Here is a 13,254-nt window from a genome sequence, read left to right as displayed (position 1 = left end):
GCCAGAAACAGTATCATACGTGCTGGACTTGCTGTTAATTTTTCCGAAAAGTAAGACTTAGCACACCAGTAAGCCGAGTGCCTGGGCTTTCAGAATCCTTCCAAAATCATTTTAAAGTTCCTTTTTTTTTTTTTAGGGAATTCAAGTTTGGACCAATGCTAAGGAATGCTTTAGCAAGATGTAATCCTGTGAAATGAATTTCTCTTCAATCAAAGTGCCCCAAAACAGAAGCACAAGTAAATAAAAAAAATTTAAGTTGCTACGCAGTATACACAAAAATACGTAAGTTGAGTAGCTTCAACTTTCTTTAATTTGATTGTAGTTGTGTTAATATAGCACAAAACGTATGTATTTTAATAGAGATTAAATATTATAATTTCAGGTTTTGGGGACTGGTGCTGATTCCAAAAAATTAATTTGATAAAATATACCAATGGATAGTTTGTCAGGCTTCTGAACCAATGACTGAATATCAAGATGTTAGGTGATTTCTAGATGTCTGTTTCAATGTCACCTGTTTCAAATCTGTTTATGTAGGGAGTTTTTTCCTAAGATTGAATTCCTATCTTTACTTGGTAAGACCCACTAATCTGTTATAGGGGGTTATTTTTTCTTGCCTTATAGTTGAGCTGTTTGGTTTGACAAAGCTCAGCAGAAACTTAGTGTGAAATCTAAGATTTTCTCCCACATTCATTGATGCCCCCTGTAACATTTGCATACACTAGAAAATGCCTTCAATTTGTGTTTTACCAGAATTTTGATACTGGTCAGAAATTTTATACTGCCAACAAAGAAGACTCAACTTCTCAGATATATAGTGGAATACGTTGTTATGATGTAGGAATTGCTATATAGGAAATTTTAATTGAGTGTGTTACATATAAGCATTAAATTCTTCTCAAATAATTCTTAACCTCAGTGATGAGCCTAAATTTACTCTGCTTGGCTCTCTACACATGGCATTTCAGGGTACAAGATGTAGCATTTCAATGTATAAGATATATGTAGTAAACATATGTTTTAGTATCTTCATTATTAAACATCCTTCTTTTCTGTCGCTTGGCTGTAATTTTTGTAAAGATAAATTATCTTGTTTTGTGTGTGTGTTTTTGTGGTATATGTTCAGAAGCCAAGCACCCTCATTTTGCTAGCTTTGCAGAATCTTACATGTGTACTCATTATTTCTAATTATGTAAAATAAAATTTCCAATACTGTTCAGCGTTTGACTTTTTTACATGTTTAAAATGTTGCTGGATTTTTGTGCTGTTTGTCAAACTTATACAATAAATAAAGAGGTATTGTGCTGATTTTCATATATTTTTGTTATTTTAACAAAGTGGTCTATACATTTTAGTATCTGATGCCCTGTGAGAAAATAATTTATGGCATATTATGTTTTGAAGTGTTTAATTGTATAAATTTGTCTTACGCCAAAATGTTGGATATTTTAAAAAATAAGCTGAAATGAGATACAATTTTTCTAATTTTACTGGTTTTTATTTAAAAGGATAAAATTATTAGAAGCAAAAGTCCTCTGTATAGATGCACATTTCATTCCATTGAATTGTAATCATCTCTTGACTCATGAAATGAAATACTTTCCACTTGGCATTTAAAAATCAAAAGCCTTCTCCCCCACACTAACCTTAGACTAAATGTAAAATATGTTAGATTTTTTCTACTGGGTGACTTAATTTGAGAAGGCCGTTGTTACCTGTATTTTAAAAGATGAATTAGGAAAAATATTTTGTTATTTCTAAAATATACACATATTCACTTGATTGTATGTATATTTAACTAGAAATAGCTTGACTTGGGTTGGTTTTGAAAAAAGTTTCATTTGATAGCACAATCATTCCTTTTAAAGAAACTCTTAAGGAATTTTATTATGGAAATCATTTTGGTACTATCCAGAATAAGTATATGCAGTAACCCTTTTCGGGATTTAAAGATTCTATTTTTCCTTTTTCTCCCCAAAGCCCCCTGGTACATAGTTGTATATTTTTAGTTGTGGGTCCTTCTAGTTGTGGCATGTGGGACGCCGCCTCAGCATGGCTGATGAGCGGTGCCATGTCCACGCCCAGGATCCAAATCAGCAAAGCCCTGGGCCGCCTAAGCAGAGCACGTGAACTTAACCCCCTCCTTTTCAGTTTAAAAATCAGAACTCAAAATGAATTATTGGGGGGGGTGTTAGATCTCCAAAGATAAATATAAAAAGATAATATAAGCAATAACTAAAGAAAAATGACTCATTACATTGATATAAATACTTAGTAACAGAGGAAGATTTCATCTTGACAATGTACTCGTGATGCAGTTGGTACAGTCAAAGCATTAAAATTAACTGAAGTCATACTTAACCTTCATTTACATCCAAAAACTTGAGTGTGGATGAATGAGTCACTGATAATTACAACGTAGCATCCAAAACAGGAACTGAGGGTTCTTAAAATTCAAGCATCCTTAGAATAAACACATACCCAGCTCGGAATGGAATGAAAAATCAAGAGTTATGTAACAGGAATGCTAGGCTTTTTATAGCCTTATAGTCATTCTTTCGATTTATATGCACACTCTCCTTACTGTTTGTCCTAAAAAGTTTTCCCTAAAAAAGGATTTAGGAATTTCTTTCAGGGTTGAGTAACCCAGAAATAAGGTAATGTAAGGCCAAATCAGTAGAATTACACTTGCCTCCTAAATTATATAGCTTTAGATATTTATGTATTTGAAAGGAAGGAAGAAGCTAGGGAAAAATGAGCAAATTAAACCCAAAGTAAGTAAAAGAAAGGAAATATTAAAAGTAAGAGCAAACATCAGTGATACTAAAAACAGATAAATAATAGAGTTGACAAAGCCAAAGTTGGTTCTTTGAGACAACTAATAAAGTTAAACCGTGAGCAAAACTGAGCAGAAAAAGAAAAAGCACAAATTATCCCTATCAGGAGTGAAATGGAGGGTGTTATAGATCTTACAAACATTAAAAAGATAACAAGGAATATTATGGACAACTTTAAACCAATTAATTAGATAAAGTCAACAAATTCCTTGAAAAATGTAGCTTACTTAAACTGATACAAGGTGAAACAGAAAATCTGAAGAGCCTTATATCAAAGAACTGTATTATCAAGAATCTTCCTGCAAAGGGAGACTCCAGGTCCAGACGGCTTTGTTGGCGAGTTGCAGCAAACATTTCAGGAAGAAAAAGCTTCAATTCTACACAGACTTTCAGAAATTCTCTCTCTTTTTTTATGAGAACAGTATTACCAGAGTAGCAAAACTGCCAAAGACCTTTCAAGAAAAGAAAGTGACATATCAATATGCATCATGAACACAGAGGCAGAAATCATTGAACTATCAGCCAATTGAATCCAGCAGTATGTGGAGCATAATAATGCATCATGACCAAGTTGAGTTTATCTCAGAATACAAGATTGGCTTTAACATTAAAAATCAATTACTATAATCCCCCATATTCATGAAATGAAGTATCTCATGATTGTTTCAGTACAGACAGAAAAACCATTTGACGAAGTTCAACACCGATTCATGATTTAAAACTTTCAGCATCTAAACCCTCATACACTGTTGGTGGGAATGCAAACTGGTACAGCCACTATGGAAAACAGTATGGAGATTTCTCAAAAAGTTAAAAATAGAAATACCCTATGACCCAGCCATCCCATTACTGGGTATCTATCCTAAGAACCTGATATCAGATATCTCAAGAGTCCGTTGCACCCCTATGTTCATCGCAGCATTATTTACAATAGCCAAGACGTGGAACCAGCCTACATGCCCAGAAACTGATGATTGGATAAAGAAGATGTGGTATATATACACAATGGAATACTACTCAGCCATAAAAAAAGACGAAATTGGCCCATTCACAACAATGTGGATGGACCTCGAGGGCATTATGTTAAGCGAAATAAGTCAGTCAGAGAAAGACGAACTCTATATGACTCCACTCATAGGTGGAAATTAGTATATTGAGAAGGAGATCTGATCGGTGGTTACCAGGGAAAAGGGGGGGTGGGGGGAGGGTACGGAGGGGGAAGTGGTGTACCCACAATATGACTAACAAAAATGTACAACTGAAATCTCAAAAGGTTGTAATCTATCATAACATTAATAAAAAAAAAAAAATGAGAAGGTGTGCTTAGCAGAGACCTGATACCAAAAAAAATGCTCAAAAGAACATACTCATTGTTTTTGTTATTATTATCTTATTCTACTTGTTTTTACTGTCCTCACTCATAGTGACACTAACAACTGAGAATTCAATGGAAAACTGTATTTAGAAAGTGTAAGCATTAAAGATTGTATTTTTCTTTCCTCAAAAAAAAAAAAAAAAAACTTTCAGCATCTATGGAAAACCTACAGCTAACATACATAATGTTGAAAAAGTTGAGTCCATCACTAGACAACTGCCCACTAGACAATGTGTCCCCCCATGTCCCCCTCCCCTATGACCAATGCTGACGTTCCTCTGGCTTCCCCCCCACCTCCCTCCAACTGTCCCCTCTCCTCTTGTCCCTTGTGCTCACTGCTGAGCCTTTTCCTCAGAATATTCGTTGAACCCTGAAACAGATAGATGCCCCATACTTGAAGCCCTGACGGAGGAGAGTATGTTCACCAAGTGGACGCTCCAAGTCCAAAGGTTTGGGGAACCTACGGATTCAGCAGATAGTTAGAAAGTTCATCCTCAGATGAAGGTGGAATGAGCTGATTCAGTAGCAAAAGCCCAAATGAATAAAACGTTCATTTGATAGAAGCACCGTTCAGCAGAAGACAAGGAGAAACTCCTAAGTACTCGTTTGCTGAGGCCTTGATTTCAGAGGATATCGCTAACATGGATCGAATGTTTACTGCTGAAGCCAAAGCCCAAAGTGAGGCACCGTGCAGTGACGTGGCTTGCCCAAGGCCCACAGCTAGTAAGTGGTAGAGCCAGGATTGGAACCCAGGTATGGCTCCAGAGCCTGTACTTTTCAAGCCTTTTCCCTTTTGGAGGAGCAGAGGACTTTAGGCGTCAGAGACGTGAAGGAGAGCCTCTGGGGCAGAGCCAGGAGGGTGGGAGAGGGATCCACAAAGCTAACTCTCATGATGCCCAGATGGCAAAATAGGTGACAATGTCTTGGATCCTACTGGGAATGGCAGCAGGAAGAGGCAACATGAGAGTGAGGCGGGCTCTGGTGAAAGACTAGACTGGTTCTCCAACTTGAATGTGCTTGTGAGTCACTCGGGGATCTAGTTAAAGTGCAGGTTCCGATTCAGTCGTTCGCAGCGGAGCCCGAGTCTGCATTTCTATCAAGCTCTCAGATAACGTCAGTGCTACTGGTCACACTTTGAGTAGTGAGGTGTGTATGTGTGTGTGTGTGTGTATATATAAAATATATATATAATATGTAATAGTACTAGCCATTAAGCCAATGGCCTGGCCAAACTGAGACCGCTTTAGGTACAGTTACTTAGCAAATAGACAAAAATGTAGTAGTTTTACAAAAAAAAATAGGTAATACCAATTTCTTAATACAATTCCGTGTTTACAAGTTTGTATCAAAAGCAAAATTTAAAACTATGTGAAGCCTTGATGATAAAGATGCGTAGATGGATAATAATTATGATGCAAAAGTGACAACAAACTCGATAAGATGGTAATAGCAAGAATAGTATTAATGAGGCTTTTATCCAGCGCTGCAGAAGACTTCCTGTTAAAGACGGTGGTGTCGACATGGGGTTATCTTTGTGCCTTCTCTAAATTCCTCTAAAATGACAGAAAGTTTTTTTTTAAGTACTGTTGAGGACAAAGGGAAGAGAAGAAGAGAGAACTCTTACAAGAACTGTTCACAGAATTTTGGAGTAAGATGGAGGAGTGTTAATTGACTTAGCAAAATGGTGGCAGCTGGAACTTACGTGCTTCTAGCTGGAGCTGCTAATGAGAAACAAGCTAACTGGCACAACGGAATCCAAGACAGACTCAGGAATGAGAGGAAACAGGCACACTGGTAAGAAGAAATAGTCGTGCAGTTAAAAGGGTGGGGTAAGGGTTGGTTGAAAGTCTGTTGCAAGAGCAGTGAGATGGCCCGTCCCGCCCCGGCTCCATGTGCTGAGGAGACATCACACACACTACCACGAATTCCAGACTAGTACAACATTCCAGGAAACAGTTAATATACGAAAAATTGCCATCAGAATAGCATCAGGCTTCCCAACAGCAAAATTTCTTAGATGCCAGAAGAGAATAGAGTAATGCCTTCAGAATTCTGAAGAAAAAATGATTTCCAACTCAACAGCCAAACTGTCAAGCAAGTGTGAGGCAGAACAAAGACGTTTTTGGGTATGCAGTCTCGAAAACTTCTCTTCCTATGCACCCTTTCTCCAGAAGCTACTGGAGGATGTGGCTCACCAAAGCCGGAGCATAGACTAAAAGTCAGGAAGACATGGGATACGGAAGACAGATCTCACATAGAAGAGAGAGGAAAGGTTTGCCCAGGATAAGGCAAAAAGGAGTCCCAGGAAGGCACTGGCCAGAGTGGAGCCAGAGATGGAAGGCTCCCGGAGGAAGGTCCCCGGGGAAGAAGCTGGAAGTGTAGGCTCAGGTCTATGGGATGTATGGGGACAAGTGCAATATTGTATTTGGAGGCCACTGGAGTGGGATGATTTAGCCATAGATAGAAAGAAAACCAAGCAATAAAAACACAAGGCTCTGACAATATTCAGGAGAAAAGAAATGTTCTGCAAGAAGAAACTCATAATCAGAATATACTACATGGCTCTGCAGTTAAAATATTTACATAATTATAATAATGGAAACACAACAATCAGCTTATCCAAATTCGGTGCTAACAACTCTAGTGATTGGTTGGGGGGGGAGGTTAAGAGAGCCACATGCTCATATAATAGGTCTTAAATGAAGACACAGCCCTAGAAACATTGTTTGGAAATATAAAGATAAACATCAATAGAAACAGAGAAAAGAATCAAAGGGACTGAGGAATAGGAACCATGGGGCAGGGGCTGCTGTTTTTTATCATGAACCTTTAAATACTATTTAATTTTTAAATTGTGTGATAGATAATTGATTTAAAAATTTTAAAGTCAATGAATTGACTTTAAAACATGTCCCCTATAGAGAAAGCAAAAAATGCAAGTAGCAGAACAGCGTGTATAGCATGAGCCAATTTTATTTTTTAATAAAAAGAGGGTTGATTGTGTCTCCGTGTTTGCATATGCTTGGGAAATACCTGGTAAGACATTAAATGGTTCACAATGGTTATATTTAGGGTGTAGGTTGGCAGTTGGTTGGAATAGCAGCCTTTCACTTTTTTCTTTTTTCTTTTTCTTTTCCTTTTTTTTTTTTTGGCTGAGGAAGATTAGCCCTGAGCTAACATCTGTTGCCAATCTTCCTCTTTTCTTTGCTTGTGGAAGATTAGTCCTGAGGTAACATCTGTGCCAATCTTCCTCTGCTTTATGTGTGGGATGCTGCCACAGCATGGCCGATGAGTGGCGTATGTCCGTGCATGGGATCCGAACCTGTGAACCTGGGCCCCCGAAGCAGAGCATACCAAAGTTAACCACTACACCAGAGGCTGACCCCAGCAGCCTTTTACTTTTTAGTGTATTTTAGTACAAATGAAATTTTTGCACCGTTATGTATTACTTATATAATAAAAGGCCAATTTTTTTAAAGTGTAAATAAAAAATAATTACCCAAAGCAGATTATCTATTAAAAGAACACCACACACCTGCAGATGATAGGAATAATCTTTGTAAAAAATATCACTATGCATCAAACTGCTTTGCAACCGAAAGAAAAATAGCAACAAACACTGCCTCAGATGATGTGGCCCGGTAGGAACTTTATCAAAGTCAGCACATGTCCTCGACCGTGGGGATCCACTGGAAATGGATACAGACGTGGGCAATCACAGTGACAGAAGCGCTCATCTTCCCTCCAAAAGTGGCTCCCGAGGGAATGTTAACTAAAGAAATTAACATCAGAAGATTGAAACAAACAAATATCAGGAATTAGGTTATCAGCAAAATGTGGCTACAGCATCCCCGAATGGATGAGCAGTGTCCACATGTGCCGCCTCCCCTTATTACTAGAAATGTGCTTGGGGTGTGCATGCCGCACTCCTTCACGCAGAGGATGACGACATAGTGTGAGGCAATGGCTGATTCAAAATGCGTGCAACAAAAATGAAAAAGTTACTTATCTCCTAATATTTATAAGAAGCGGAGAAACAGGTAGAGACTAGTTTTAAACAATAAGCACATAAAGGCGAAGGAAAGCCAAAGTCTGTGCCCCTGTCCTCAGCCGGGGAAGTAAAAGAGGTCAAATGAAAGAAGACCCCACAGTATTATAAACATAAACGATGAAGGACACGTCAAAGTCTCTTTCAGATTGTGAGGTTCGTACTGGACATTTCAATAGAACGTTAAAAATTTTTTAAGTTAATATATGAAGATGGTAAGAAAAAAAAAAAGAAAATTCAAATGGTGCTGAAGGCCTGTGCGTGGAAAGTGGGGTCCTTCCTCTTATTCCTCACTGCTCTGGCTCCCTGTTCATCTCCACAGAGGTAACCGCTGTTGTGCGTTTCCTGTGTATTCCTTCCAGAAATAGTCTGTCATCACATGTGTGTGCACCCCTCCACACGCACGAACGGGAGCATCCAGCGCACACCTAACGTAATCTGGAAGATAGCTCCACGTCAATACACACACTTCAACCCCTTTTTGGCCATGTGGTATTCCACATAGACCATAATTTATTTAATTAGCCTCATATTGGCGCAAATGAGAGTGGTGTCCAGTGTGGGGCTGTGATAAACGATACAATGAATCTCCTTGTCTTTATGCTCATATGAGAGTACATCTATAGGATAAATTGCGTGGGGATTTTTTGAAATAAAGTTTTATATCCTACATCAAGTGATACATAGTGTATTTCCAATAATCTTGAGTGAATTTCATGTTCTCCTGGTTCCAATTTGAACATGTGGTTCATAAAAGACAAAGTCAGCTCTTGTTTATCTGTGAGAGAGCTGCCCCTGCAGATTTTCACGTAGCGACTCTGGCTGAGCCTTCTGCGCAGCGGTGGTCAAAATGGGATTAAGAGTGGGCGGCAGGGGAGGTAGCTGGAACGGCTGACCTGGAACAGGGTGGTGCATTCTAGCACATGCCTGTCCAATTACAGTCCCATGTTAATTTAAAAATAATCTGGCAACGATCTACCATTTAAAATTGCCTAAATTTTACCCCCACTCTCACCCCCTGCCCACGAGGTGAAAATAACTATTTTGTTTGTTCAAAGAGAAAAGTTATCAAAGGCACTGAAAGTTGACCAACAAATGCTTTGGGGTTCCAACATGACAGATTCTTGTCGGGAGAACCAAGTCTCAGGCATGACACTCAGGGCCATACCCGGCTAAGGCGCAGGATTTGAGCCCACTGAAAGTTGGTGTGGGCCAATGTGGACATTATGGGCACCTTTCAGCTCCTGCCCTCTCCTACTCAGCTCCTGAGCTTCCAGTTTGGAGGAAGGGAGAGAAAGTTATTTGCGAGTTTCTCCAAAAGGACAGAATGGTTGTGAGAACAAATTAATACTGTGCAAGCAAGCACCCGATGCCCAGAGAGGCAGAAGGAAGGGACGATTCCATCCGGAGGAATCAGGTGGATAATGCTTCCCACAGTTGCTAAATTTTAGCAGAATGGTGGAGAGCACTGAGCCAGTAGGTGTGTCTTCTGGTTAAGGGTGGGAGTAAGGGCCAAGGCATTCATTCCCTCAAAATCAATCCTTACCTTTCCTACTGAGGAGAAGAAATGTGAGAAATGAATTTTCAGTGGTGAAATTTGACTTGTTAATCAGCATAATTGACTTTCATTGATATCATTAATGGGATTCCAAATTTGAAAAAAGTTGGTTAAAATTCGTAGGATTCTGATTCATGGACTTTTTGGGTAGGGCCTGGGAATCTGCATTTTCCAAAAATATTCCCAAATGATTCTGATGAGCAGCCAACTTGAAAACACCTCATTCTAAGGACAGAGGCAATGGAAACAATGACCAGTACTCTGGAGTTTAGTTATAAATGACAACCCCATACCCTTCCTTGCCTTCCAGACATGGTCAGTACAAGTGGAGCTCATAAAAGTTGAAGGCTTTCACAATATGGTCCCAGGTCATGGATGTGGCGAAGAGTTCACTCTAGGCCATGTTGAGCTCGGGGTGTATGGGAACATCCAGGTCAGGGTGAGCAGGGGGGAGTCGGATGCACAGGTCTGAAGCTCTGGAAGAGTCTGGGCTGAAGATGGGGCTGGGAGACATTAGCAGATAGATGGAAAGTGGACCCTGGGAATGAACAAAGTCACTGAGAGGAGCAGGCTGAATGGAAGGATGAAACTGTGTGTGGATATGGGTGTGACCGTTGTAACTAATCTTTCTTCCTTCTACTCCATTTTGGTAAAAACTCCACTCTCGTTCTATCCTAATCTATCTATTCCCAGTGCCATTTCTTGTGCCATTACAACATCCCTCCTGTCTGCTCTTGTCCAGGCTCTGAATGCCCAGTTCTTTCAACCATCAGGCACATGCTTTCCAGACCCCACCCCACCTGAGCTGATATTACCTGGAAGCCTCTGGTTTGAAGAATCTTTCTCAAAACTTAGTACCCAGGGGCCGGCCCGGTGGCACAGCGGTTAAGTGTTCATGTTCTGCTTCAGCGGCCTGGGGTTCGCTGGCTCAGATCCCGGGTGCGGACGTGGCACCGCTTGGCAAGCCATGCTGTTGCAGGCATCCCACATATAAAGTAGAGGAAGATGGGCACGGATGTTAGCTCAGGGCCAGTCTCCCTCAGCAAAAAGAGGAGGATTGGCAGCACTTAGCTCAGGGCTAATCTTCCTCAAAAAAAAAAAACCAAAAAACCTTAGTACCCAGAATTAAGTATGACCCTCCAGAGGTCAGCCCAACGTAAGCAGGAAGCAGGAGGACTGCACATTGCTGGTATGTAGGCACCACTGAGTTCCCATCAGCAAGCTGAAGATCACCACTTTGTGAACTGGGTATCTTCACTGTTTCCTTTATACCCCTAAAAACGCTCAAGAACCAAATCCACGTTTCATCACGTAAGTCTCCTTTTCTTGATTCACTTTACAGGTGTATTCATATATATGTGAAGAGAGCGATCACAATTTTCTCTATGTATATATCTATACCTGTAGGTAGATCTATGGCTGTAGATACACACGCATGGGCGCACACACATACGCACACACACACACGGAGGATTATCTTATTAGCATACCAAAAATGCTGGTCAAGCCTGATGGAAACACCTGATAGAGTTCCCCTTGTGCTGCTGGGCTGGTTAGGTGAGGATGACTGAAGAACTGGCCCCACTGCCCCAAGTCCTGGTGGCAGCCCCTGGGGAGGTTTCATTCCTGGTCCCTGGCTCAGCAGAGGCCCAGGCATTCCCACCTCCGCTTCCTTCCACCCCACAGCAGCCCTGGAGAGTCAATGGAGGGGACGGTATCCTCTGATTAAGAATTTGCTCAACTGACCATTGAAATAGACCCAATTATTTCAGTGAGTGATAGGTTCCCAGAATTTTCAGCTAAAAATGAGCTTAGAGATGATTCCCCCTCATTTTGAAAATGAGGAACCGGGACCAGAGAGGGGAAGTGACTTGCTCACAGTCAGACGGGCCATGAGAGCAGATCCCTGACTTCTGGACAGTATTCTCTCTCCACATTTGTCTCCTGAGCTAACAGGCCTGTGTGGCTTACCCAAGCCTCTCTGGCTATCACAGCTCACCACCTGCTCAGCAGCCAGGGAGGGGCACTGAAAGGGCATCCAGCGAGTCCCCACACCAGATCAGGGGTACATTGAGAGTGGTTTGGGGAGGACACAAGAAAGCAATTGGCTGAAATGAAGGTTTGGGATAAACACTACATTTCAACCATCCAGCGACTTTGGACAATTACTGTTGCCAACACCTCTAGAGTTCCCTCCTAAACATGAGCCTGTGTATGTGACACCTTGGCACAGTGAGCAGGGAGCCAGTGATACCTGTGTTTAGCAGGTGGCCTGAACTCCAGAGAACTCCATGCGAGCCGGGTCACACAATGCGGGCTAGACCAAGCCCGGGGGTCCTGGATCCCTCCTTGCTTGGCCCCGCCTGCAGGGAGGCCCTCCAAGGCTCTTTAGGCGTCCCCTGGGGGATGGGCAGAGGGTTTCCTTAGTTGTCGCCGACCATCGGGAGTCCTGTGACCTTCCCACCTGCCGTGAGCTCACCAAGCCTACGTGACACCTGAGCTCCGGACGGCTCCTTTTCAGGCCCAGCTCATGTTCCTCTCTGGGGGACATGCCCCGGCGTGGAGGTAACTGAAGACCCCCGTCTCCTATTAGAGATGGAAACTGAACCGCAGCTTTTGGTGGGACCTCTGGATATTCACAACGGGGCCACCGCCTGGGAGCAGGATGACTAGGAGAACACGGCACTGTGGAGAGCAAGGGATGCGAACGCTGGGGTGCTCTGCGCGCTCCCCAAACTCACTCGCTTTGCATTTGCCTCAGGGCCCTTGGACCTTCTGCTTCTCCCGCCTGAGGCGGGCTCAGCCCCCAGCCCCATCTCCTTTATCTGGAGAACGATCCTCACAAACTCCCCTCAGCCATAACGTCTTCTGGGAGGTCTTCCCTGAGCTTGAAATCAAAAAGCCTCTGGATCCCAAAGGTCCCCGTTCCTCCTGTCTTAGAATTTAGCACCAGGTACTGAAATTGCTAGTTTCCACATGTGCATGTGGTCAAGTTTTAGGAATGCCCCGTGTGTGTTTGAAAAGAACACGCTTTCCAGGTGTAGGGCGCTGTGTACCACGCAGGGCCATTATGTTAAGCTTCAAATGGGGGGCTCAAATCTTTTTCCCTACTGATATTTTTTATCTGCTTCATCTATCAACTATGGAGAGAGCTGTATTAAAATCACCTACTTGTCAATTTCTCCTTAAAGTTTTGCCAATTTATGGACTTAGATAATGAGCATTTTTTCTGGAAAAATTCTAAGGACTGCCTATGGATAAACCACAGTTTAATTCACTTGTCCTCTATTATTGGACATTTATTGTTTCTTATTTTTTACTTTCGTGAATCATACTGTAATGAGCATCTGTGTATACAGTTATTTCTGATTTCCTCTGGGTAGAGTCTTAGCTGTGGCATGACGAGGTCAGGGCGTATGAACATTTTAAAGGCTTG

At 41.6% G+C, this 13,254-nt stretch overlaps 1 protein-coding gene across 1 annotated transcript in view; it reads left to right on the top strand.

Moving 5' to 3' along the window:
* SNX4 (sorting nexin 4) overlaps window positions 1-1,314 on the top strand; it is a 68,870-nt gene extending 67,556 nt beyond the window's left edge. Inside the window, exon 14 of the mRNA XM_044771415.2 lies at window positions 137-1,314. Within this exon, the coding sequence (XP_044627350.1) occupies window positions 137-184 (48 nt within the window). The 3' untranslated portion in view covers window positions 185-1,314. The remainder of the gene's footprint in view (window positions 1-136) is intronic.
* Window positions 1,315-13,254: the final 11,940 nt, after the last annotated feature.

The sequence above is a fragment of the Equus asinus genome, chromosome 5 (assembly GCF_041296235.1).
Source record: "Equus asinus isolate D_3611 breed Donkey chromosome 5, EquAss-T2T_v2, whole genome shotgun sequence".
NCBI lineage: Eukaryota > Metazoa > Chordata > Mammalia > Perissodactyla > Equidae > Equus > Equus asinus.
This window is presented reverse-complemented; position numbering and strand designations above follow the sequence as displayed.